This window comes from Phyllosticta citribraziliensis, assembly GCF_038025025.1.
Source record: "Phyllosticta citribraziliensis strain CPC 17464 chromosome Unknown J3D65scaffold_2, whole genome shotgun sequence".
Lineage (NCBI taxonomy): Eukaryota > Fungi > Ascomycota > Dothideomycetes > Botryosphaeriales > Phyllostictaceae > Phyllosticta > Phyllosticta citribraziliensis.
In genome coordinates, this window is record NW_027117339.1 from 2,514,939 (window position 1) to 2,539,269 (window position 24,331).

The 24,331-nt window shown below is 56.8% G+C and overlaps 7 protein-coding genes across 7 annotated transcripts; 6 read left to right on the plus strand and 1 right to left on the minus strand.

Annotated features, from left to right (window-relative positions):
- The first annotated feature begins 59 nt into the window (after window positions 1-59).
- Window positions 60-1,127, plus strand: J3D65DRAFT_656110 (uncharacterized protein). Its single transcript, XM_066802499.1, has 2 exons — window positions 60-707; window positions 758-1,127. The coding sequence occupies exons 1-2, from the start codon at window positions 418-420 to the stop codon at window positions 930-932; spliced, it is 465 nt and encodes a 154-aa protein (XP_066659123.1). The 5' UTR covers window positions 60-417; the 3' UTR covers window positions 933-1,127.
- Window positions 1,128-1,502: 375 nt separating this feature from the next.
- On the plus strand, window positions 1,503-1,889 carry J3D65DRAFT_615101 (uncharacterized protein). Its single transcript, XM_066799291.1, has one exon. It carries the CDS (start codon window positions 1,594-1,596, stop codon window positions 1,816-1,818), a length of 225 nt encoding a protein of 74 aa, XP_066659124.1. The 5' UTR covers window positions 1,503-1,593; the 3' UTR covers window positions 1,819-1,889.
- Window positions 1,890-3,210: 1,321 nt separating this feature from the next.
- Window positions 3,211-4,594, plus strand: J3D65DRAFT_600531 (uncharacterized protein; the record flags this gene model as incomplete). The annotated part of the gene is made up of 3 exons (XM_066797976.1): window positions 3,211-3,364; window positions 3,415-4,317; window positions 4,368-4,594. 3 exons carry the CDS (start codon window positions 3,211-3,213, stop codon window positions 4,592-4,594), a joined length of 1,284 nt encoding a protein of 427 aa, XP_066659125.1.
- Window positions 4,595-7,391: 2,797 nt separating this feature from the next.
- J3D65DRAFT_615111 (putative 1,3-beta-glucanosyltransferase) lies at window positions 7,392-9,707 on the minus strand. Its single transcript, XM_066799292.1, has 2 exons — window positions 9,196-9,707; window positions 7,392-9,130 (listed from the first exon to the last, which is right to left on the minus strand). Exons 1-2 carry the CDS (start codon window positions 9,280-9,282, stop codon window positions 7,598-7,600), a joined length of 1,620 nt encoding a protein of 539 aa, XP_066659126.1. The 5' UTR covers window positions 9,283-9,707; the 3' UTR covers window positions 7,392-7,597.
- Window positions 9,708-11,983: 2,276 nt separating this feature from the next.
- Window positions 11,984-18,554, plus strand: J3D65DRAFT_615119 (1,3-beta-glucan synthase component-domain-containing protein). The gene is made up of 3 exons (XM_066799293.1): window positions 11,984-12,584; window positions 12,662-17,821; window positions 17,871-18,554. Exons 1-3 carry the CDS (start codon window positions 12,310-12,312, stop codon window positions 18,190-18,192), a joined length of 5,757 nt encoding a protein of 1,918 aa, XP_066659127.1. The 5' UTR covers window positions 11,984-12,309; the 3' UTR covers window positions 18,193-18,554.
- Window positions 18,555-18,723: 169 nt separating this feature from the next.
- J3D65DRAFT_615123 (pyridoxal phosphate-dependent transferase) lies at window positions 18,724-20,758 on the plus strand. Its single transcript, XM_066799294.1, has 5 exons — window positions 18,724-18,999; window positions 19,055-19,155; window positions 19,216-19,726; window positions 19,783-20,274; window positions 20,330-20,758. The coding sequence occupies exons 1-5, from the start codon at window positions 18,772-18,774 to the stop codon at window positions 20,522-20,524; spliced, it is 1,527 nt and encodes a 508-aa protein (XP_066659128.1). The 5' UTR covers window positions 18,724-18,771; the 3' UTR covers window positions 20,525-20,758.
- A 1,454-nt stretch (window positions 20,759-22,212) lies between these two features.
- J3D65DRAFT_230591 (uncharacterized protein) lies at window positions 22,213-23,623 on the plus strand. The gene is made up of 3 exons (XM_066794675.1): window positions 22,213-22,807; window positions 22,906-23,180; window positions 23,316-23,623. Exons 1-3 carry the CDS (start codon window positions 22,638-22,640, stop codon window positions 23,423-23,425), a joined length of 555 nt encoding a protein of 184 aa, XP_066659129.1. The 5' UTR covers window positions 22,213-22,637; the 3' UTR covers window positions 23,426-23,623.
- Window positions 23,624-24,331: the final 708 nt, after the last annotated feature.

Sequence of the window (24,331 nt, forward strand, 5' to 3'; positions counted from 1 at the left end):
CCCACTATTGCAGCTGCACGGTCACTAACTCTGAAGAGTTGCCATCTTTGGCGAGGGTCCATTGAGGCTTCACAAAATTTGGCGACCAAAGTTCTATCTCAACCACGGGCGGCAAAGCTCGCAGCAGAGGAGGCCTGCGGTGATTGTGTAGTTTGTGTGTGTGCCGCCATCAAAACATCACCCAAACAGGCGAGTGCGGCGTAGGCGAGCAAGTGTCCATCTTGATCTGCGCCCTCTTCCTCCGCTCCCACAACCACCACCTCAACTCCATCCACCTCTGACAAAAGACCTCAACGAATTGCGCCTTGCCGACTCTTCCCTCAGTCTCCCTCACACCTACCCCACTCCACGACCAACGCTTTCACACAAACAACGCGACAACGCCCACGCCGACACCTTCACTCGAACATCGCCCACATGGAGTCTGACCCTGATCCTCGGCCGCCAGACATGGAAGCAGAGTGCCCGCCACCTCCGTCACCCGACCAAGCGCCCTCTCAGCAAGTTTCGCGACGAATGGCGAGGCCCGGCTTTCCCAACCTTCTCAGTATTCCACTCGAGCTTCAACGGACAATCGCATCGAACCTCGATGTTTCGGACTTGGGCAATCTTCGAGCAACATGCAAGCAACTTGAATGCGGCTTGTACGAGCTATATGTCCAGACTCTCCGCGAAGCGCGTTCATCGCTCAGGCTCGCTTCAATAATGTGAGTGGAGAGACACATGAATGAGAAAATAATCTCAGCTTACTTTTCAGGGACCGCCGTATGCCCATTGTGCTGCCTCCTGGCATGTTTCCAGAAGACTTGCCCGTCCGCAGGTATCCCCAGGCTGGCACCCTCGTAGCGCCACCACCACCCCCTCCCTATGTCCCTCCTCCTCCAGCCGATGAGCATCCTGGCCAGCGCGTCCTCCATTACATCGACCAGTAGGCGGCAACGCCGCAGTCGCAGTCGCAGCCAAGAGGTTCTTTGTTGGCGCACACCTAATCTACATCCTCCTCACTAAGTCCTCTCCGTTCCAACACTGCCTACGTGTTATCAAAACGGACTTCACTTCCTAAGTATCTTGCTGGACCCTACATTAGAGGAATGCCAGTACCATTCCAAAACATAGTGCCAAGCAGAATGCTAAATCATAAATCAGCGACGAGGATCTCGGGGAGACGAGACAGATCAGAGCCTGGGACTGAGTCGGGCACTGCTGGCCAAGGAAAATTGAAGAAGCCGGAGCAGTCAGACCCGATCACGTCCACAATTCCGGAGCAGTCATACATCATCACATCCACACCTCGGGAGCTATGATTAATCACCTCACCCACGGAGCTGCCAGCGGTACTTGCACTGAAACAGGCCAGTGGGCTATGGTGGTATGAATGAAGGCTTCACTTGCTCACAAGATCGCGCTGAAGACATCCACGGCGGATTCAAAAATCGGCCGCAACGGTGTCTCAGATGTCCGTCATAAACAACAGCAGCGTGGTTTTCAATTTGACCGCGAATCGATCAACGACATATGATTTGCCTCTTCCCCTGGAACCATTCAAAGAAAGCAGAAGTCGTAGGAAGGCTGGACAGCGGGTAGAGGGGATGAATGCTCCCAGTCTACGGTGCATGGGTTGTTTCTGTCTCTCTTGCTTGCGGTCTTGATTTAGGGATGGGTGGTTCATTTCGAGTGAACAATGGCGCGAGTGACTGGAGGCTTGGCGACGAGACGGATGGCGGTTGGGATAGTTCAAAAAGCTGGTTCTTGGATGTGATTCAAAACTCTCACGGGTCTTATGGTTTGATGACTCCACGAGCGAAGTCGGTGGAATAAGGAAAGTCAACATACTTCAACGATGTTGAAGCGGAGCATCGCTTTTCCAAGGAGCGATGGTTAAAAGCGATCACTTTTTCCCGGTCTCAGTCCATTGCCAATGCCATTGCTGAAGTTATTTTCAGTATCAATTCCCACAAGAACCAAGCGACAACGCCTTCTTCATCGAGCTTTGACCGCCGAAGTCATCTTGCGCTTCCGTTCGGCGGCAGTTTCTTTGCTCTACCGGCTCTCAAGGAGAAGGCCAGCCTCACTGCGCAAAATCGCCGCAAGTCAACAGGGCACTTCCGCCAAAACTCAGAAGGACTCAACGTACAGACTTGCGAAACCTGATCAACCTGTCACTGTGCAAGTGGTCGACCAGCCTCGCCACAAAGAAGTCCGCGCTTTCGCTCTTCTTTTGGGCGATGATGGGGTACTGGAATCTGGCGTCGTCCAGCTGCTTCCTGAGGTGCGAGCACGCCGCGTACCTGTTGTCGTAGACGAGGTTCCAGGCGACGACCTTCATGGCGCGGACGCAGTACTTTTGAATGGAGTCTGCGTTGTGAGTTAGCATTGTGCCTGGATCTGTGTTTGGAATGGGACTGGCGGACCGTCGATGTGGGGCCCGGCAAGATACTTGGGGGGGCTGAAGTCCATTTTGAGGGCTCGTAGGAAGGGGTAGGACGAGGAGATTTCAGTGAAGAGGATGTGGATTAGAGATGTGCCAATCGGGATTAACTCTTCAAGAAGTCTTTGCTAAAGCCTGCGGAGGATGAAGTGGAAATGAAAGTTGGTCTCGTGGAGGGAGCGTTCAAGCGCTCGTTATGAAGTATTCTTCGACAAAGGAAGCGGTGAGTGTTGCTTGCTCGCGTGAGACTGTCTTACAGCAGCAAGACCTCCAGGCCTTTCTTCCACGCTCAAAGCCGGTTAATTTCTGAGGCAACATCCTTCCATGCTCATCCAGAGCAAACGCGCCCGTCAAGACATGCAAGCATCGAGAGAAGTAGCTCGAGTCTTATGGAAGGTGTCAGAGCGAGGGATGGCTTGCTGAAGAAGCAGGTCTCGATCTTCTGCCCGGAGCAATCTCCGTTACTTCCAACCCTGGACCTCGACGCCATGCTCGAACTCGCGTGCGCCATCCGTCGCAGAAGGCTTGGTCGACCGAAAATTGCCGTATGAGGAAACCTTCAAGGGTATCGGTCAAACCAAAGAGGATTTGCAAGTCGCCCATGGAGGTCGTAGGTACCCGCGTGGCAGCCACGCAAAGCTCTCCCCTCCATCCCTTCCATGTGCCCCCTCCTCCGTTCATCCTACCTGGAGGAACCTCTTCTGGACTGGACATCAATTATCAAAGGCTAGGATCCCGCGTCATTCATTTCTCAACACTCCCCACGCGACCCTTGAGAAAAAATGGCATCGGGTACCGGTACTGGCCCTCGCCGCATGGTGCTCTGCCTCGACGGGACCGGATGTCACTTCAGAGGGACTGAAAAGGACACCAACATTGTCAAGCTGTACCAATGCCTCGATCGCAGCGCTCCGGGTCAATTCGATTACTATCAACGTGAGTTGGAATGATGGCCCTGCAGAGCTATGCTGACATTATGACTGCAGCCGGCATAGGAACTTACATCAAAGGCCAAACCAGGAGCAAGAGATTCTGGCCGGTCGTCAAATCTGCCATCGTCAACGCCGTAGACCGAGCGTTCGGTACCTCGTTTGAGGACCACGTACTGGCAGGATACACCTTCATCATGCGGCAATACATGCCGGGTGACCAGATTTACATTTTCGGGTTCTCTCGCGGCGCATATACTGCGCGTTTCCTTGCAGAGATGATTCACGAGGCAGGACTCCTCTCTACAGGAAACGACGAGTTGGTACCTTTCGCCTGGGATACTTTCAGCAATTTTCAGACCTCCCGTGGCAACGTGCCGCAGACAGAAAAGGACGAGGCGGCGAGGCAATACATGGAGAAATTCAAGCTGACGTTTTGCCGTCCCCACGTCGGCGTCCACTTCCTTGGCCTCTTCGACTGCGTCAACAGCGTGGGCCAATTCGAAATCCCTTTGAACCGTCGTTCATATCGGTACATTGCGACTCCGGCTGCAAAACACATCCGTCATGCCGTGTCCATTCACGAGAGGCGTCTCAAATTCAAGCCTGCCTTGTTCCTCCTCAACGATGAGAATGTCGACCTCAAAGAAGTTTGGTTTGCGGGAAACCATGGCGACGTGGGCGGTGGCTGGAGCTTGGAAAAGGGCCAGAAGCACCTGTTGTCCGACATCCCTCTGAGCTGGATGATGCAGGAAGTCTCGAGGCTACCAGAGTCGACCAGTACGCTCTCGCTTCAAAGTTCGCTGACGGCGGGCATTGCGGAGGCCGAACACGTGTTCCTGAACAAAGTGCTGGATGCGACAGCGTTCGAGGCTCGTCAACGAACTCATCGGCCACACGACAAGCTCAAAGTTGGTCACGGAGTTGGCACCCTTTCGGTAGCCTTCTGGTGGCTCATCGGTATGTCTCCCAAGCTTCGAAACATTACAGCAGCTAACACATTATCGCAGAATGTCTGCCCATCTTCACGCGTCTCGAGCTCGAGAACGGCAAATGGGTTCCCCGTCACTGCCCTCCAAACATGGGTGCTCGTCGCGATATACCTCTCGATGCCGAAATTCATCCAAGCGTCGCCGAGATGGTAAAGGCTGGCATTCTTCAGGGGTCTTTGATTCCAGTGAAAGGCGGCGATAATCCGAATCTGTCGAGTGTTCCCAGCGTGAGGAAACTATCATGACAGAAAACGCGAATTGGCTGACAGGGGCAACAGCTCAATGAAAATTCGAAATAATGACGGCATTTCCACCGTGGGAGTTTGGTGGCAGAGACGAGAGGTGGTTACCAAAAGATGGTCGTGATGGAGACTTTGGGGCATGGAATCATGAAGGTCGAATCCTGGGGGGATAGCGTCGGCGACTTCTACCTGTGTGCTCGAGGACGGATCCTGTGGATCTTACATAACCCTAATGAATCATTCACCTCGGGTTCTCTGACAGAAACTGTGCAACGCAATGTGATGTCTGCTGGCTGGCCTGCGCTACTAGAGCGCATGAGCGAGAAGATCCAGTCCGATGGTGCTGCAAGAGAACACCGACTGATAGCCATGGTCTTTGACAGTCACGTCTGTTCGCGAAGACTGATGTTTGACGCTAGTATCGTTGGGATTTCGATTTTCCAAAGATTTGTTGCAAGTCCTCACTGTTGACGGCTGCCCTTAGGTAGAGCACTACCATACCTACTACTAACCTCAGTAGGAGTAGTAGGGGTGAGATGGTATGGTACTCTTCGATATTGCCCTAAGTAGCTAGAGCGCCGCGGACGAACGAGCTAGCGAGCTGGCCCAGCTAGCAGACAGACGGACCCCAGCACTGCCGACCTGCCAGCAGGCAGCAGCATTCCCCGCGAATCACGACGAGCGAGGAAGAGAAAGAGGAGAGTTTTTTGGGTTGGCGCAGCTGCTCGTGTGCGCGATTCAAGAACGTGCCGAAGCAGCGGCGCCGCGGTGCTGGGACGCTGAAACGCAATTTTGGAGTTTGTTTGCTGGGCGAGGAAGGTTTTGGCTTGCACGCAGTGCAGAGCGTGCGTGCGTGCGATGGTGCGGGAGCGGGGGTGGAGGCGGGGGAGGGACGGGAGGGTGTTGAGGGGCTGGGGTGAGATGCTCGTGATTTGGGGGGGGGGGGGGGGGGGGGGGGGGGGCGTCTGCTTCGCCTTGACCTTGACCTTGTCTGTAGCATAGCCGCCGCGATTGACTGATTGATCGACTGACTGACTGATTGCGTGCATGCTCTGCTCTCCTCAGCTCGGGAGGAAGAGCGGGGAGTCAAATCTGCAAGATGGAGCGAAGAGCACGACGGAGGTATGAAACATAGCGACGGGAACGGCGTCGGAGTGTCGAGAGTAAAGGTATGAGACAGACAGACGGGGGACGAAAATGACGACCTCGTCTTCATCAGCAGCAGCAGCGATGATGGCCGCCGCTGTGGTGGAGGTGCGGGTCGGGTAGAAGCGAATATGCATCCAAGAGACCACGATAGGTCGGTGCTGACAACACCGCCCGCACGACGCCCGCCGCTCCATAGTCAGTCAGTCAGTTCGTCCGTTCGTCAGCGAGGCGAGAGATGATTGACACGAGGGTGCAAAGTCTGCTCTGAGACATTCCAAGACCCGGCATCCTGAGCAGCGGGAGCGAGCGCAGGAAAGGTTCGGCTAGCTTTGCCTTGTTCTCTGCCATGCTGCGTCAACTGGCGACATGCTGCATGCGACTGCCGACTTGACGACGAGACCAACAGACGCGGACAATTAGTCGTCGAGTGTCAAACGCGCAGTGCCTGATCTGGCGGCCGACCGTCTAGATCGGGGACTGCCGAGGAGCGGGAAAGGTCGTTGCGTGGTTCGCAAGGTGCGGTGTGGCATCAACAGCGGTCCTCCTCATCCGGCTGGCTGATACCTGACCATGCCTATCTTGATGCCGTGCGTCGCGAAGCAGTTGCAACGAGGTTGACAAAGATGACTGCGGTGATGTGGGTGCGGGTGGAGAGGAATGGAGATAGATGCCTTGCGAACCTCCTCTCCTCTCCCGAACCGCTTCCCAAACCACCCACCTGCATGGTACGGGATGGACGTCCATCAGTCTGTTGCTGTATCACTGCCTGACGCGCTGATATCGTTGGTGGCTGTGACAAGCCAGCCAGCCCGCCAGCCTTGTCGTGTCTACTTCTCTAGTCCGCGATAGCTGTCCGCCGCGCGCGCGATAGACTCTGGACTAAGCGTTGAGGTTGTACCCTGCGCAGCTGAGGTGGGCAAGGGGGACGCCGCGAGCGAGACAAGTGCTGGGGGGTTCCTCGTCGGGGGTGGTGCGTCGGAAAGAGGGGTCGTCTTCTGGGCAGCAGCAGCGCGGCGAAGCGTGAATGAAGATCGCAGCAACACGAAACAAGGTTTGCGACGCCCCGACACACAAATTTCCATCTCGTTTCTTTTTTTCTTCTGGTCTTGTCGCAGACTTCCAAGCCTTGGACAGCCTTGGGCAGGTCAGCTGGTCCGTTCCTGTGCTTGGGCTAGATCCACAGTAACGAAGCACACGAGCAGGAGAAGCTGATGGACGAAGGAAGTTAAGATTTGATTGCGGCAAGAGGCAAGACGTCATGGTCAGGAGTGGAAATTGACGGGCGCGAAGGAAGGCAAGTGAACAGTGCTCACGACCAAATCTCGCGGGAGTTCGCCGGCCGTTGCGTTGCACCCGTCTGACGTAGTCGGGAGCGAGCAAAAAGAGCAGACCGAGTCATGAGAGAGGACGCCTTTAAACTGGGTGGAGTGGGCCGGCTTCGGGATGTCCGTCCATCCCGTGTCTCGGATCATCTGGGCTGCTGGAAAGAGCCAGAGCCGCCCGAGCGCCGCTGCCATGTTCCTGGATCATCGTACGAGGTGCAAACAGGGAGGCAGGGCCGCTTAGGTACGGTAGGTTGCGAAGACGCAATTGCAAAAAGTTTCAGCGTCCAACTCAATTCAAACGTACGTCGTACATTTGCAAGTCTGATTTGACAATGAACAAGACAAGAGACAAGATGAAGAAGAAGAGAAATGCGCCATGACAATAAAAGGACTATCTCATTTGGAAAAGAAACGGCTACATGCAGATGCAGCGACCCAATGCTATGCCAATCCCCGAATGCAGGATGCAGATGCAAATGCAACCATGTCGCTCATTGTAAAACACCACCGCTGCCTTTTGCAAATGGTTCCATTAGAGCATAATCATACCGACACCGGTGACGACGGCAGTAATGGCGTAGATGCCGACCTGGAGCATGCCAAAGTTGACGCTAGCCATGGGGGCGCCGGGAGTACCCGCACCGGCCGACTTGGTGCCAGAAGCAGACCCAGAGACGCCAGCAGCACCACCAGTGGCAGCAGCAGCAACGGTGCCAGTGCCAGCAGTGCCAGCAGCGTTGAGCAGGCTCGAGCAAGTGCCAGTGGCCTTGGCGGACGAGGTGAGGGTGGCGGAGCCAGAGAAGGCGCAGGCGCTCGACTGGCTGTCACCAAGCTCGTAGTAGCGGTTGAGGACGTAGGCGAGCTGGTAGGTCGTGTTGCAGACGCTGTACGCGCCATAGACACCGGTCGTGGCGTTGGTGCTGATGCCCTCGCAAGCCTTGGAGTTGAGACCGCACACGGTGCCGAAGAGGTCACCGTAGTCGGACGAGGAGACGTCGGGCGAGGTGACGCAGCTCAGCGACTTGTACATGCACTCGCAGAGGTCGTCGTTGGGGGTAGGAGGCAGGGGGCTAGACTTGGCACCCCAGGCCTTGCCAACCGTGGGGCATGCCTGGTTGGCCGTGTTGGTGGGAGTGAAGCTGGCGCTGTTGACACCGGTAGGGCTGACGGTGGCAATCTGCTTGGAGTAGTAGCTGAAGTCGGACAGAGTGCTGACAGAGTCGCCCGAGACGGTGACGAGACCGTAGTCGTTCTCCTCCTGGAAGTACATGTAGACGATGCCACCGGACCAGACGTCGTTCATCTTGTCGCCAAAGAGGACGGGAGTGTCGGTGAACTTGCGGGGAGTGACGGCGTTGCAACCGTACTCGGCAAAGAAGACGGGGACGGAGTAGTTGGCGAATTCCTCGGTGCGGACATCGTAGCCAGAGGACGTGTACGAAGAGTCACCGCACCACGAGTAGATGTTGTAGCCCCAGAAGTCAATCGTCTCCGAGTTGTCGCTACCGCAGTTGAAGTAGTTGGCCATGTCCTCGCGAATGCTGGCGTCGTCGTTGGTGGCGTAGCCGACACCAATTTCGCGGTAGCCCTTCTCGCTGATGTACGACTTGCTGTCACGGACAGCAGCCTTGACGTAGGCGCTGGCGTCGGTGTTGTTGGCCTGGTTGGAAACCTCGTTGCCAGCGAAGAAGCCGAGCGTGTTGTTGTACTGGGCCATGGCGTCAATGACGGCCTTGTAGCGGTCAAACAGGTCCGTGTTCCACGCCGGGTCGTTGCGGTCAATCGACTGGGCGGGCGACGACAGGTCGGCGACGACGTAGATGCCAGCATCCTGGAGGAGCTGCATGCAGTCATCGTGGTTCTCCTCGGGGTTGATGGCGTAGACACGGATGGTGTTTGTGCGCAGCTTGGAGAGGTAGGGGATGTCGCGCTCGCACTGGCTCTTGGAGATCAGAGGGTCCTTGTAGTTGTTTTGCGACGAGCCGCTGCCCTCATATTCCTGCTGGTAAGCGACACCGCGAATGTAGAATTGGGTGCCGTTGTTGGAGTAGAAGAATTTGTTGCCCTGAAGTACAGACAAGGTGTGAGCGGACAGCTGCCAGTCAAGAGTAGGGCTGACGCGGGATGTACCTTGATGACAATCGGAGGCACGTCAGCAGCAAGGACGGCCTGGGAGAAGAAGGCGGCCGCGGCCGCGGCGATGCCAAAAGCCTTCATTTTGGAGAAAAGGGCGTGGTTCAAAGGCAATTGAAGGGTTTGAAAGAGAATAGGGGGGGTAAGAGGCCTGTTTGTTATGATGATGTTGTTAAGGAGAGTAAGGGAGGTCGGACAGGCGAAAAAACGAGTGTATGAAGAGGGAGGAGTCCAGGCAGGCAAGCAAGCAGCAGGCAGCCAGGCGAAGGGTGGGAATAAAAGACGTTGGTCAGGCGCGAGAAGATGAGAGAGTGGTCTGGGGGAAGAGGCGAATGGGGCACATTCAGGGGACCAGCACAGAGCGCCCTGCTATCACGACCTACACCGAAACGAGCCGAGTGGAGCGCGCCGCTGAACCCGCCGCGCCTGTCTTGGACGCGCAATCGAGCGTCATCCAGAGGCGGGCACGGTTAGGACGGCGTTCCAGCCCAGCCAACAGCCAACGGCAGCTGGCGCATAATGGATTTGAATGCCATTTTTTCTTTCTCTACGTGTGGTAGCACCTCTCTGCCCAAGGATGCGTACGCGGCGCCAACGACGACGGCTGACAGTCGACAACGACAGCAACGCAGCGCAACGCAACGGCGACGCAGCTGGCACAAGCAGATGGTGCGGTGCAACCCACAGCAACCAATATGCAGAGCTTCAGACCATCACATCTGTGCAGCGCCCGGCCCCAAACAGTCGCAGCACTGCCACAGGAAGCGCGTCTGATCGCCGGCCACGGGACTGTGCGAGGATACCGACCGGCCTGCCGACGTGCCTGTCGTGGCGCGCAAAGTACGATGTGCAACGACTGCTCCACCACTCTCGTGTGCCTGAAGCACTCCTTATGACGACTCGCATGGGCGGTCGAGTGCCACAAGCGGAGGAGAAGAAGCTGAAGGAATGGAAACAGCGACTTGACAGGAAGAAAGAAGAAAAAAAAGAGACGACATTATTTGCACGCCGTCGACGCGCAGTGGCCTTGGAAAAGCTTGTCGACTTGGCCCGGGGCTTGGCGGGTCAGAGGCCGGCGTCGTTAGCGTGAGATGAAGGACATGGAGGTGGGCAAAGCAGGGCAGGGCAGGGCAGGGCAAGGCAGGGCTGTAAGCGCGAACCACAACAACAACAACTGGTCGGTCGGTCGGTCGGTCGGAGATAACTGATGGGCTGGCAGCCTCAGCATAGCCCTCAGTGGAAGCGGCAACGACGTGAGTTATAAAAGCCAGGGGATTCCGCTCAGCAAAGCCGTTCAAAGCAACCTGCAGCCACTGCGCATGTGGCCTGTGAGGGCAACCTTATGTAAATCAGCCAACGGCGCCGCGGAAGCCCCTTTTGCCCCCTGCCCTGGAGGTGCAAGCGCAGTGAGGCCCAGCCCGGCCAGCGTCTACATTACCCAGCAAACGTTTCGAGAAGAACAGGGTTCCATGCACCCCCCGAGCCGCCACTCCATCATCGGCGATAGCACGACGGCAGATTTGCATGTCTGATTTCGGTCTTGTCGGAGCCTCTCGTAAGTTGCATGTTGAACGCGTCGTCGTCGACTCGGCTCCGCTGTCAGCCCCCATTCCAGGCCTGCCTCATCCTGACGTGTGGCGGCGGGGAGGATGGGATGGATGCATGGCAGAGGGCGCACGGCCACGGCCACCACATTAGATAGTGGAGAGGCGTGATAGGAGACTCTGGCTGGTCAGGTCAAGCCCGGTCAAGCCCAGGGGCCGGCCACGGTCGCACGCATGGAGAGAGACGTGGTAGGCAGGAGTGGTGAGGTAGGGTTCATGGCGGCGGCAAAAGTCGACTCGAGGCTCGGGACTCGCACCAGCGACGAGAAACGACAAGTAGTCAAGACGGCAAAAGCAGCAGAGCACAGCTATCAAAAAAAAAAAGGCTATTTTGGTCGACTGCAGCTCCGTGGAAATAGAAAGGACCGGGGCACCCCCGCCAGGAGAATGCCTGCCCGCGGCGGGCGGATGGCACGCCTGCGCGAACAGCAGGCAGGTCAACAAGTCGGCCGTCTGCCGTGATTTTCGTACCGCGTCGAGACTACCAAGCGATGAGCGTCGCTCTGTGCCATGTTTAGACAGTCAGTGGGTGTCGCCTTTGTTCGGTGGCAATCATGGCAATCGTCGGCAGCGGGAGAGGCGCTGTTGGTTGATTCGATTCGCTCCTTTTCCGTCCCCCCCCCCCCCCCCCCCCCCCCTGTTCCTCCCACCGCCAGACTCTGGCTCTCGGACGGAGCGCACCACCCAAGGCAAGCACCGCCCGCCCCGTGCGCCCAGGCCTGACAGCCGCCCGCCCACTCCAGTCGGCGTCCAGTCGCGCCCTCAAATGTCATGGCCTTCCCAGTCCCCTTTTCCATTCCCTCCAGCTCACTCTCGCGACATTGCATTCGTTCGTCCGACTGTGTTGCGTCGAGTTGAGTCGACACACCTCACCTCACCTCCGCTCACCTCGTCCTCGCCCTCCAGCCCGGACGCCAGTCGCCCTGGTTGCCAAGTCACCCCAGCCTGCAACCCCCATACCACCTTGGCCGCGCCTGCGTCGTCAACAGCAACACCACCAACTCGACTCCGTCTCTCGTTCCGCTTCACCCCCAATTCTACCGCTACTACAAGACTCTGCGTGTGCGTCTACCGCTAGGTCCCCTCCGCGCGCTGCACTAGCCGCGTCCGACGAACCACCTCCCCACCCTTCCTCTCGCTCTTCTCCTCTGGTCTGCAGTACACAGCCCTTCCGTTAATAGGTGCGTCCGCCGGCTCCCCAGCCTCCTCTCTCCAAATCCATCCACCAACCAACCTACACCCTCTGCAGCCTTTACATCACCACCCAATCCTGCCTCCCGCGAGCTAACCCGACCGACCCCAGACGTACGGTCCGCCCGCCGCTCCGTTCATCCCACCCTCCGTCGTTCGCTCCTCTGGTCATCCTCCTGGATTAGTCTTCCCGTTTCTTCGACGACCGACCTGCCGCTGAACAAGGTGAGCTTCTGCTGCACGCGCCCAACTCTCGCTCGCTCTGCTGCAACTCGAGGCATTGACACCACACAGCGCGTCGTGCGTCTTTCACAGGATGTCTGGACATCCGCAGGGAGGCCACTACGACGATGGCTACGGCCATCAGGGCCAGGACGCCTACTATCACGATGACCAGCAAGGTTACTACGATCAAGGCCACGAATACAATGCCCAGCACGGCGACTCGTATTACGACCAGGACGGCTATTATGACCAGAATGGTCACTACGCCGCCCAGGACGGCTACTACGACGACCACGCTCAACAGGGCTACCAAGACGAATACTACAATGATCAATACTATGATCAACAAGGCCAGGCTGGGTACGAGTTGGTCTCACCGCCCCCCCAATGCGGTTGATTTTTCCCCCTCTGCCATTGTCACTTACTAATATTTGCAGTTACAGTGGCAGGCCTCGTCGTGCCGATGGCTCCGAGGAGGACTCGGAGACCTTTAGCGACTTCACCATGAGGTCAGACATGGCCCGCGCCGCCGACATGGACTACTATGGTCGTGGTGACGCCCGATACGACAGCTACGCCGAAGGCCAGGGAGGCCGCGGCTACAGGCCCCCATCTTCGCAGGTCTCCTATGGTGGAAACCGCAGCTCGGGCGCCTCCACGCCCATCTACGGCATGGACTACAGCAACGCACTGCCCGCCGGCCAGCGGTCTCGCGAGCCCTACCCCGCCTGGACTTCGGACGCCCAGATCCCTCTGTCAAAGGAGGAAATTGAAGACATTTTCCTCGATCTGACGGCCAAGTTTGGGTTCCAACGCGACAGCATGCGCAACATGTACGACCACTTCATGACGCAGCTCGACTCGCGTGCCTCGCGCATGGCCCCCAACCAGGCTCTCCTCTCGCTTCACGCCGACTACATTGGAGGTGACAACGCCAACTACCGTCGGTGGTATTTTGCCGCCCATCTAGACCTCGACGACGCGGTCGGATTCGCAAACATGAAGCTCGGCAAGCGCAAGACTCGCAAGGCGAAGAAGGCGGCCAAGAAGCAGGCCTCCCAAGACCCCGGCAACGAGGAGCAGGCCCTGGAGGCATTCGAGGGCGACAACAGTCTCGAAGCCGCCGAGTACCGCTGGAAGAGCAGAATGAACAAGATGTCTCAGCACGACCGGGTCCGCCAAGTCGCGCTTTACCTCCTCTGCTGGGGTGAGGCCAACCAGGTCCGTTTCATGCCTGAAATTATCTGCTTCATCTTCAAGTGCTGCGACGACTACTACAACTCGCCTGCTTGCAAGAACAAGGTTGAGCCCGTCGAGGAATTTACCTACCTCAACAATGTCATCACGCCACTCTACACCTTCTGCAGAGACCAGGGTTACGAGGTCCAGGAGGGCAAGTACGTGCGTCGTGAGCGCGACCACGCTCAAATCATTGGTTACGACGACATGAACCAGCTTTTCTGGTACCCCGAGGGTATCGAGCGCATTGTTCTCGAGGACAAGTCGCGGCTCGTCGACCTGTCGCCCCCCGAGCGGTACGAGAAGCTCAAGGAGGTCAACTGGAAGAAGTGCTTTTTCAAGACCTACAAGGAGACTCGCTCGTGGTGGCACATGCTTACCAACTTCAACCGCATCTGGGTCATTCACTTGACAATCTTCTGGTTCTATACGGCTTTCAACTCTCCGACTCTGTACACGTCCCACTACGAGCAGCAAAGGAACAACAAGCCCAACACTCCTGCTCAATGGTCTGCCGTCGCTCTCGGTGGTACTCTGGCTTCGCTCATCATGATTGGCGCTACCCTCTGCGAATGGGCCTACGTCCCGCGCAGGTGGGCTGGTGCTCAGCACTTGACAAAGCGTCTCTTCTTCTTGATCGGTGTCTTTGCGATCAACGTGGCCCCGGCCGTCTACATTTTCGGCGTCAACCAAAAGGGCAAGATCGCTCTGATTCTCGGTATCGTCCAGTTCCTCATCGCCTTGGCCACGCTCATCTTCTTCTCCATCATGCCCCTCGGCGGCCTCTTTGGAAGTTATTTGCGCAAGAACTCTCGCCAATACGTCGCGAGTGCCACCTTCACTGCCAGTTACCCTCGTCTTCAGGGCAACGACATGTGGATGTCGTACGGTCTCTGGGTCGTCGTCTTTGGTGCCAAGCTCTCCGAATCGTACTTTTTCTTGACGCTGTCCTTCAGGGACCCGATTCGCATCCTCTCCACCATGAAGATTAGCAACTGTCTTGGCGACAAGATCTTCGGAGCCTCGGCCGACGTTCTGTGCAAGAGGCAGCCTCAAATTGTTCTCGGACTCATGTTCTTCACTGACTTGTGTCTGTTCTTCTTGGACACCTACCTCTGGTACATCATTTGGAACATGTTGTTCTCGGTTGCCCGCTCCTTCTACCTCGGTATCTCCATCTGGACGCCGTGGAGAAACATCTTCTCCCGTTTGCCCAAGCGCATCTACTCCAAGGTCCTTGCTACCACGGACATGGAGATCAAGTACAAGCCGAAGGTCTTGATTTCTCAGATCTGGAACGCCATTGTCATTTCCATGTACAGGGAGCACTTGCTCGCCATCGACCACGTCCAGAAGCTCCTTTACCACCAGGTTCCTTCCGAGCAGGAGGGCAAGAGAACTCTTCGCGCGCCGACTTTCTTCGTCTCTCAGGAAGATCAGTCGTTCAAGACCGAGTTCTTCCCCGCCCAGAGCGAGGCTGAGCGTCGTATTTCGTTCTTTGCCCAGTCTCTGTCCACGCCCATCCCCGAACCCCTGCCGGTCGACAACATGCCTACCTTCACCGTCATGATTCCCCACTACGGCGAGAAGATTCTGCTCTCGCTCAGGGAAATCATTCGCGAGGACGAGCCTTACTCTCGTGTCACTATGCTTGAGTACCTCAAGCAACTCCACCCTCACGAGTGGGACTGCTTCGTTAAGGATACCAAGATTCTCGCCGACGAGACCTCTCAATTCAATGGTGATGCGGAGAAGTCTGAGAAGGACACCGCCAAAGCCAAGATTGACGACCTGCCGTTCTACTGCATTGGTTTCAAGTCTGCTGCGCCCGAATACACTCTCCGCACCCGTATCTGGGCCTCGCTGCGTTCGCAGACCCTGTACCGCACCATCTCCGGTTTCATGAACTACAGCCGTGCTATCAAGCTTCTTTACCGTGTCGAGAACCCCGAGGTCGTCCAGATGTTCGGTGGCAACTCTGACAAGCTTGAAAGGGAATTGGAGCGCATGGCCCGTCGCAAGTACAAGATTGTCGTTTCCATGCAGCGTTATGCCAAGTTCACCAAGGAAGAGCGCGAGAACACCGAGTTCTTGCTCCGCGCATACCCCGACCTCCAGATTGCCTATCTCGACGAGGAGCCGCCCGCGAACGAGGGCGAGGATCCCCGCATTTACTCTGCTCTCATCGACGGTCACTCTGAATTGATGGAGAACGGCATGCGTCGTCCCAAGTTCCGCATTCAGCTCTCTGGTAACCCCATTCTCGGTGACGGCAAGTCCGACAACCAGAACCACGCCATCGTCTTCTACCGCGGCGAGTACATTCAGCTCATCGACGCCAACCAGGACAACTACCTCGAGGAGTGCTTGAAGATTCGTTCCGTCTTGGCTGAATTCGAAGAAATGACTACCGACAATGTCTCGCCATACACGCCTGGTCTGCCGCCTACCAAGTTTGACCCCGTTGCCATTCTCGGTGCTCGCGAGTACATTTTCTCTGAGAACATTGGTATTCTTGGTGACGTCGCTGCCGGTAAAGAACAGACATTCGGTACCATGTTCGCCCGTACTCTCGCGCAGATTGGCGGTAAGCTTCATTATGGTCACCCCGATTTCCTCAACGGTATCTTCATGAACACTCGTGGCGGTGTCTCCAAGGCTCAAAAGGGTCTCCACCTGAACGAGGATATTTACGCCGGTATGAACGCTCTTCTCCGTGGTGGCAGGATCAAGCACTGCGAGTACTACCAGTGCGGTAAGGGTCGTGATCTTGGTTTCGGTTCCATTCTCAACTTCACCACCAAGATTGGCACGGGTATGGGTGAGCAGATGCTGTCTCGCGAGTATTACTACCTCGGTACCCAACTGCCACTCGACCGCTTCCTGTCCTTCTACTATGCTCATCCGGGTTTCCACATCAACAACTTGTTCATCATGTTGTCGGTGCAATTCTTCATGTTCACGGTCCTCAACCTCGGCGCCCTCCACCACGAGACGATCATTTGCAAGTACGACAGCAACAAGCCTATCACCGACCCGCTCTACCCGACTGGCTGCGCCAACTTGGAACCCATCTTCGACTGGGTGACTCGTTGCGTTCTTTCCATTTTCATCGTCTTGATCATCGCCTTCATTCCTCTGTTCGTCCAGGAGCTCACCGAGCGTGGTGCCTGGCGTGCGGCCACCCGTCTGGCGAAGCACTTCTCGTCTCTCTCTCCGCTTTTCGAGGTCTTCGTGTGTCAAATCTACGCCAACGCCTTGTACACCAACTTGTCCTTTGGTGGCGCTCGCTACATCGGTACCGGTCGTGGTTTCGCAACGGCTCGCATTCCATTCGGCATTCTGTACTCGCGTTTCGCTGGCCCGTCCATCTACCTCGGCGCTAGGTCCTTGATGATGCTGCTCTTTGCGACCATGACTATTTGGGACGCCTGGTGTATCTACTTCTGGGTCTCCCTGCTCGCTCTCTGCATCTGCCCCTTCCTGTTCAACCCCCACCAGTTCTCATGGGACGACTTCTTCATCGACTACAGAGAGTTCCTCAGGTGGATGTCTCGCGGCAACACCAGGGCACACAGCGCTTCGTGGATCGGCTACTGCCGTCTGTCCAGAACTCGTATCACTGGTTTCAAGAGGAAGGCTCTCGGTGACCCATCGGCCAAGCTTTCCGGTGACATCCCTCGGGCTCACCTGACCAACATCATCTGGAGCGAAATCATTGGCCCGCTCTTCCTCTGCGCCGTCAGCCTGGTTCCTTACCTTTTCATCAACGCGCAGACCGGTGTGACGGATGCCAAGCAAAAGACCGACGTCTCGTTCGAGGCTACCAACTCGCTCATCCGTGTCTGCCTGTGTGCTCTGGGCCCTGTGGCCCTGAACGCAGGTGTCGCCGGTGGGTTCTTCGGTCTTGCTTGCTGCATGGGTCCCGTCCTGAGCATGTGCTGCAAGAAGTTTGGTGCCGTTTTGGCCGCCATTGCCCACGGTATCGCCGTCATTGGCATGGTTGTCTTTTTCGAGGTCATGTTCTTCCTCGAGGGCTGGAGCTTCGTCAAGGCCCTTGCTGGCCTGATTGCCATGGCTGCCATCCAGCGCTTCGTCTACAAGCTCATCATCGCGCTCGCGCTCACCCGTGAGTTCAAGGCCGACACTGCCAACATCGCCTGGTGGACCGGCAAGTGGTACGCCATGGGCTGGCACACGCTTTCCCAGCCCGGTCGTGAATTCCTTTGCAAGATTACCGAGATGGGTATGTTTGCAGGCGACTTCTGCCTGGGCCACTTGCTGCTGTTCGTCATGCTGCCGGCTCTATGCATTCCGTACATCGACAAGCTGCACTCGATTATGCTTTTCTGGCTCCGCCCAAGGTACGTGATCCCCGCTCAGTTTGCCATGTTTCCAGCTAACAAGTTGCAGTCGCCAAATCCGTCCTCCCATCTACTCGCTCAAGCAGACCAAGCTGCGCAAGCGTCGTGTGATCCGTTACTCCATCCTTTACTTCCTCCTCCTTCTCATCTTCGTCCTGCTCATCGCTGGACCTCTGGTCGCCAGCAAGTTCATCAAGTCGCTGCCTACCATCCCATTGCAGCTCATCCAGCCGACTGGTCTCAACAACAACGACACCAAGGGCACGTCGCAAACCGGTACTGCTGTCGAGAGCGGTGGCGGTGGTGCCGCGACGACTGGCGGCTCTGCAAGCACTGGCGGAGCGAAGCTCATGTTTGCCAGGGCTTACTAAAAGTTGAGTCCATGACAGGATTATGGAGGGATGCATTTCTTGACGGCGGAGGCTTTCATTTCCTTCGTCACCTTGTACAACACAGTTTCTCAAAGCATGACGCCTGCATCGCCTTGTGCTTTTGACGCGGGCGCTTAATGACTGTAATCTTGCTTTGGCAATGATGCATCTCCTTGGGTGACCCCGGGGGGGTTTTTTTCGAATCGGATTCACTGGCGGGATAGAAGGCAATCCTCTTAACTTAGGTACGGCTCCTTTTCTCTCTTCTGAAAGGGCCGCATGGTTTGCACATACAACAATGCAAGCATAGGGAGCAAATGTTTTATGGGTTTTTCAAATAGTAAATGTATGTTTTGGTTGAGTCCAGATTGATGGTGCGCCGCGACTTGTCGACGACATGTACATTGTGAGCCATCCTTCAGTTGCTGGTGCTGACGCTTCCTTGACCTGCCGTGAGTGCGAAAAAGCCGGCACGTGACATGGCGATAAGATTCGCGCCGGGCTCCCCTTAGTCGAGATGACCAAAGCTGATGTCGCTCGCCCCGACCCTTCGGCTCCAACGACACCGCGCATCGCAACATGGACATTCAAGAATTGCAGCAGTCGGCGCTGGGGCTGATCAACAATGCGACGACGCAATTCCACAAGATTCCCGGCTCGGCCATTGTGCTGAGGTACATCAAGTCGTCATACCAAGACGACCCGGTTCGTTCGGCGATTGAGCTCTTCCTCTTCTTGTTCGCAGTACGATATCTCCTGGCGCCCAAGTATTCGACCCAGAAGCAAAAAGTGGTCTTGACAGAAGAGGTGCGTGTGCCGCCACAGACCGAGTTGTTTGAGCAGGGACTCACGGCAGACGCAGGAGATTGACGAGCTTGTCGAGGACTGGACGCCGGAGCCGCTGGTCGCGACGCAGACACCGCTCGAGGCGCTCGAAAACGAGAAGCGACCCATCATCGTGGGGTAAGTCACTGTCGCCTACCTGCGCCATGACTTGACGACTGACGGGCGAGCGCTTGCTAGACCGTCGGGCCCCAAGACGAAACTTTCCAACGGCCGCACCGTGACGAACCTCGCCTCGTACAACTTTCACAATTTCCTGGGCAATGAGACACTCAAAGACAAGGCCGTCAACGTGCTGCGGACCTACGGCGTGGGGCCATGCGGGCCGCCGGGCTTCTACGGAACTCAAGATGTGCACATGAAGACTGAGGCCGACATTGCGGCGCACCTGGGGGTGCCGGCATGTATAGTGTATGCGCAGGCCTTTTCGACCATTTCGAGCGTCATTCCGGCCTTTTCCAAGCGCGGCGACGTCATTGTCGTGGACAAGGCCGTCAACTACGCCATTCGCAAGGGCATCCAGATCAGCCGCAGCACGGTGCGCTGGTTTGAACACAACGACATGCAGGACTTGGAAAACGTCTTGAAGAGGACGGTCAAGGAGCAGGCGAGGAAGCCGCTGACGCGGCGTTTCATCATCACCGAGGGCTTATTCGAGCACACGGGCGACATGGCGAACTTGCCAAAGCTGGTAGGACAGACGCAGCAGTGTGCCTGCGATGTGTGGGCTAATGGGGTGTCATGCAGGTCGAGCTCAAGCTCAAGTACAAATTCCGTCTGATTCTCGACGAGACGTGGTCGTATGGCGTCCTCGGCCGCACCGGCCGGGGCCTTACCGAAGCGCAAAACGTCGACGCTACCGAAGTTGACATGATCATCGGATCCCTCTCTGGGCCCCTCTGTGCTGGGGGTGGCTTTTGCGCCGGTTCGGAGGAGGTTGTCGAGCATCAGCGCATTTCTGCTGCAGCGTATACCTTTTCGGCCGCGCTGCCAGCCATCTTGTCCACAACGGCCAGCGAGACGGTCGCCATTCTCCAGGAAAACCCCGAAGTCCTCGTTCAGCTGCGCGAGAACATCAAGAGCATGCGGGCACAATTGGATCCACGGAGCGATTGGGTGCGTTGCACCAGCGTGCCTGAAAACCCAATGATGTTGCTGGTCTTGAAGCCCGAGGTGGTCGAGAAGAGAGGGCTGAGCAGCCAGGATCAAGACTTTTTGCTGCAAGAGGCCGTTGACGAGGTTTGAATCTCCTGTTGAGGATTGTACGTCCTAGATGGCTGACAAAATGCCGCAGTGTCTTTCCAACGGCGTCCTCGTGACGCGGCTCAAGGCCATGCCGCTGGCCGTTGGCAGCGAGCGCGAAAGGGGATGGCAGCCGCAGCCAGCACTCAAGGTGTGCGTTACGGCGGGGCTGTCGCGCAAGGAGATTGAAAAGGCGGGCGTTGTCATCAGACACGCCATTACAAAGGTCATGACCAAGAAGAGGTGACGAGCGACGCGAAGAAGACATTGGTTTGTCCCAGGCGCTGGTGTTTTTGCATTGCAGCATTGTTGACTGCATCCTACCCTCTGTTTCTTCTCTTTGCTTCTCTCTTTGCCATTCAAAGGTAGCGACTTGTAATTATGCGCAACGAGCAGGCCTACCCATTTGCGATCTGCCAATAGGTCGCCGCTTGTGGTGCCAATATACTGATTATCGAAAATGGGCAGCACGCTACTCGCACCAAGATCCAGACTGCTAACAGATGGGCAGAGACGATGGCAGAGCAGCGTTCATCCCTGGACGGGAGCAGGGAGGCCGCAGACGCGGACGGCGGAGCGGCGGGCAAGGCTTGCAGCTTCGCGTGGGTGATGGGCCTCTGGTTCGCAGCGCAGTACAGGGTTGAGGCCGTCTTTCTGCTCGGTGTATCAGACGCGCGGCACCGCTGCTTCTGCAGAGGGCGACCCGACATGGGTTGCTGTTCTCGTTGATCTTGACGGACGAGTGGTAGGATGTCGAGTTGCTAGCCTTGGGCCGCTGCACTGTCTGGCGTTGTTGGGTCTGCAGCGCCGGTGACCAAGATGAAGACGCCGAGATGGATCGACTTATTCCTGACTTGGATCTCGGTTCGTGCCCAGGTGCTGCCCTGTCGCTGTAGGTACTTGTGGTTTAGGAGACCCGAGTGGAGCCCTGCCAGCCATCGCCCCAGCCATCGCATTTTGTCAACACCACTCGGAGAAGCGCGACAGACGACGTGCTCGCCAGGACAATGTGCCTGACTTCCGAGAAGGCCGGGGTCGTGGGCAGCTGAGAGGTACAGCCAGGCACAGTACGTGCCGAAGCCCAAGACGTCACGTCGCGCTGCTTGCTGCCGCTGGCCCCCGGTCGTTGACCTCTTCTTGTCCCCGCGTCTTACTTTTCCTCAAACCTTTGCCTCTCCCTCTCAACACCTCTCCCCCTCCTCCCCGGTCGTCCGCTTCCTTGCCGGTGCATGCCTCGCCGTACCGCAACCCTAATCCATCCATTGCGCCGTCGACCCGATTCTCGACATCCTCCATCCTCCGTCGGCCTTTCTGCACGCCCGCCGCATCTCGAACTTTCATCGACGTACCTGATCCTCCTTGCATGACTGCGCGCCCACCACCGCATCCGAAGTCATTGAAGCCCGCCAGAGACCGAAGGCTGGCCGCGCATTTGCAAAAAGTCCTGTTGCACGTCTTCCGCTCTCCGCACCTGGCCGCAGCCCCACCACGCTCGCACGCCCAAGACATTGAAGGACTCGAGGACCGGTTGTTGCTGTGTCTCGCCTTGAATCGCTGCTGTGCGACTGACGGGACAACCACAGACGAACCAGCAAGGTACCGTACAAGTGCGAATCGTTCGTTGCGTGCACCGCCGCGCTACCGTAGCTTCTGCGCCTCACTGCAGACGGGTTTCCTCGCCCTACGACGATTCCAAACCAAACAGCCTGCGTGTGCAGAAACGCTTTATGCACTCACCTTCTTCTCTTCCTCGATTCCTGCTGCAGCGGCTGCGTAACGCGCATATCTGATCTCAGCTTATTGTTTCCTGGAGCTATAGGGCAGCTAGCTACCTAGGCTAGTCAAGGTAGCTTGAGCTAGTGCCGCCGCGGCTTGCCTTGCACCCCCGACACCAAACGAGAGCGAGATAGCTCTCAGCCACCGCGACGACGGCTCTCTTGCGCTCGCGACTCACTGACAGCGCGTGTGCGCGACCGAGCCACGTGGGCGATTGCGCGCCCTCGAGCGCCGAGACGAACGGACCTGGCGGAAGGAAGAAGAAGCCGTTGAGCAATCCTTTTGCGCGCCGATTCGAGCTCCCACAGCTTGGACCTCTTGCCGTACCTGTTTAGCCTGGCCGACAGTCGCAACGTTACGACGGCTGCGCAACGGCGTCGACGGGTGCAACGCCAGGAACCGGGCAGGGCGGATACATACACATACCTGCAAGTAGCCGGCGCGTGCTTGAGATTTTTCCAACAAGCTGCAAACGCGCACTGGCGCAGCAAGAAGAATCGAAGTTCCAAGAGGTCAGGTGAAAGGGTCTGTCCTGCTTCAGAAAGTTGTACAAGGTTATAGGAGAGTTGAAGCGATAAGACAATATGGCACGCTCAGTGGTCCGGCGCGCCGTCGTGGTGCGCGAAAAGTACTACTGGCCCAACTTCCAACTGGCCTTTTGGACCATCATCATGCTGGCGACGGCAGGCGTCATTCTAGGCATCTTTGCCGAATTCATCCGCATACAGAACCAGTTGGGCGTGGGGATACCATGGTAAGCAAGCAATCAGGACCTCTCGCGCAGCAGCAGTACCACGCGCTTTCGTTGCGTTGCGCCTTGGGTGCGAACAACGCTGACGGCAGGATCAATAGGCTCTTCCCGTTCGGGGTAACGGTGGGCGCGCTGCTCTACGTGTTCTTGATCCTCGAGATCCTGCTCATCATCGGGCGGCGGCTGGTGCCGGGCATCATGATCCTGGGCTCCATCATCCTGCTCGTCCTCTTCATCACGGGCGCCATCGACACGGGCATACAGCTGTTTGGCAACGACGCCAACGTCAGTGGCAACTGCGATCGCTTTGTCGACAATGACGAGCAGCGCGGCATCAGCGTCAATACGCTGGCCTGGTTGGAGCAGGATAGTATTTGTGAGTGCTCCCCTTCCCCCTTCTTTTGCTCCCTTTTGGCTTGTTTGATCTTCCTGGTCGAGGCCAGAAACAGGCCATGCGTTCGCCATCCTTCCCTCGGGACAACCAGCTAACGACGCGGCGCGCGATCAACAGGCAGCAGCTGGGATGCGGCCTTTGCGTTCTGGGTCATCGGCTCCGTCTTCTTCGTCTACATGATCATCATGGCGAGCATGGTCAACCGCAACCAGTACGTGTACAGCTAAGTACAACAAAGCGTGCCACCGATGAAGCACATCGGTCGGTCAGGGGTCAATGTGGTGCCTTGATACTATCACAACAAATGCTGAAGCGCACTTGTTCGCAATCCAATCTTCGACCAGAGAGAGAGAGAGAGCGTAGCCATCTTCTCCGCAGCATTCGACATCTCCACCCTCATACACACACACCCGTCGCTCGACGCTCTTCTCCACCACCCACTCTCTCTCCCAGCACCACCTCTCAGCCTCATACATACATACACACATCAACGGCGACCCAACCCATCACTTTTCGCCTCCTCTCCTCTCACCCCTCGCCAACCTCTCCATCATCTATCTCCTTTCCTGTCTTTCCCGTCCATACGCACAATCTTCATTTGCATCCTCGATAATCTGGCTTTAATGGGGGAGGGGTTTTGTTTCTTGCATCGATATTTCCTCGCAGTGTGTACATGGTGGTTGAGAAATAGGAGAAATAGGAGGAAGAGGAGGTGGAGAGATGGATGGGCAAGGATGGGCAACGCTTCGGTTCGATTCGCTGGTCCGAGAGGAGGTGGTTTTGCTCTTGACTGCTTCGCACTGTGACCGCTGGGCTCCTGCGCCAGACAGGCTTTGGCTGAGTGAGTAACTGGACAGCTGAAGCCGGCGAGGTTGCGGCGGCGGAGGTGGTGGTGGTTTAGTTGTCCTCCTCGTTGTACGATTGCTCTTTTTCGATATGAGAGAGGCAGAGAAAGAAAGAGGACCGTATCATCCCATATCTCCTTGGCCGAGCACTTGATACCACTTTCCTTCCCTTTTCCTTCGTTGTGTCTAGTTAAATATGTAGTCAGGTAGGTAGCTAGCTAGCTAGCTATTCACCTATATTTCTTCACCACTCTCCTGGGCTTGCTCCGTCTCTGTTTTGTCGCAGTC

Bases quoted from the DNA above. Each gene is read 5' to 3' on its own strand.
- J3D65DRAFT_615119 (XM_066799293.1), top strand. From the start codon at position 12,310: ATGTCTGGACATCCGCAGGGAGGCCACTACGACGATGGCTACGGCCAT. The intron at 12,585-12,661 runs GTTGGTCTCACC...TTGCAGTTACAG, and splicing joins CAAGGCCAGGCTGGGTACGA to TGGCAGGCCTCGTCGTGCCG. The intron at 17,822-17,870 runs GTACGTGATCCC...AACAAGTTGCAG, and splicing joins CTTTTCTGGCTCCGCCCAAG to TCGCCAAATCCGTCCTCCCA.
- J3D65DRAFT_615111 (XM_066799292.1), bottom strand. From the start codon at position 9,282: ATGAAGGCTTTTGGCATCGCCGCGGCCGCGGCCGCCTTCTTCTCCCAG. The intron at 9,131-9,195 runs GTACATCCCGCG...TCTGTACTTCAG, and splicing joins TGCCTCCGATTGTCATCAAG to GGCAACAAATTCTTCTACTC.
- J3D65DRAFT_615101 (XM_066799291.1), top strand. From the start codon at position 1,594: ATGCTCCCAGTCTACGGTGCATGGGTTGTTTCTGTCTCTCTTGCTTGC.
- J3D65DRAFT_615123 (XM_066799294.1), top strand. From the start codon at position 18,772: ATGGACATTCAAGAATTGCAGCAGTCGGCGCTGGGGCTGATCAACAAT. The intron at 19,000-19,054 runs GTGCGTGTGCCG...CGGCAGACGCAG, and splicing joins AAGTGGTCTTGACAGAAGAG to GAGATTGACGAGCTTGTCGA. The intron at 19,156-19,215 runs GTAAGTCACTGT...AGCGCTTGCTAG, and splicing joins AAGCGACCCATCATCGTGGG to ACCGTCGGGCCCCAAGACGA.
- J3D65DRAFT_230591 (XM_066794675.1), top strand. From the start codon at position 22,638: ATGGCACGCTCAGTGGTCCGGCGCGCCGTCGTGGTGCGCGAAAAGTAC. The intron at 22,808-22,905 runs GTAAGCAAGCAA...CAGGATCAATAG, and splicing joins TTGGGCGTGGGGATACCATG to GCTCTTCCCGTTCGGGGTAA. The intron at 23,181-23,315 runs GTGAGTGCTCCC...CGCGATCAACAG, and splicing joins GTTGGAGCAGGATAGTATTT to GCAGCAGCTGGGATGCGGCC.
- J3D65DRAFT_656110 (XM_066802499.1), top strand. From the start codon at position 418: ATGGAGTCTGACCCTGATCCTCGGCCGCCAGACATGGAAGCAGAGTGC. The intron at 708-757 runs GTGAGTGGAGAG...CTTACTTTTCAG, and splicing joins CTCAGGCTCGCTTCAATAAT to GGACCGCCGTATGCCCATTG.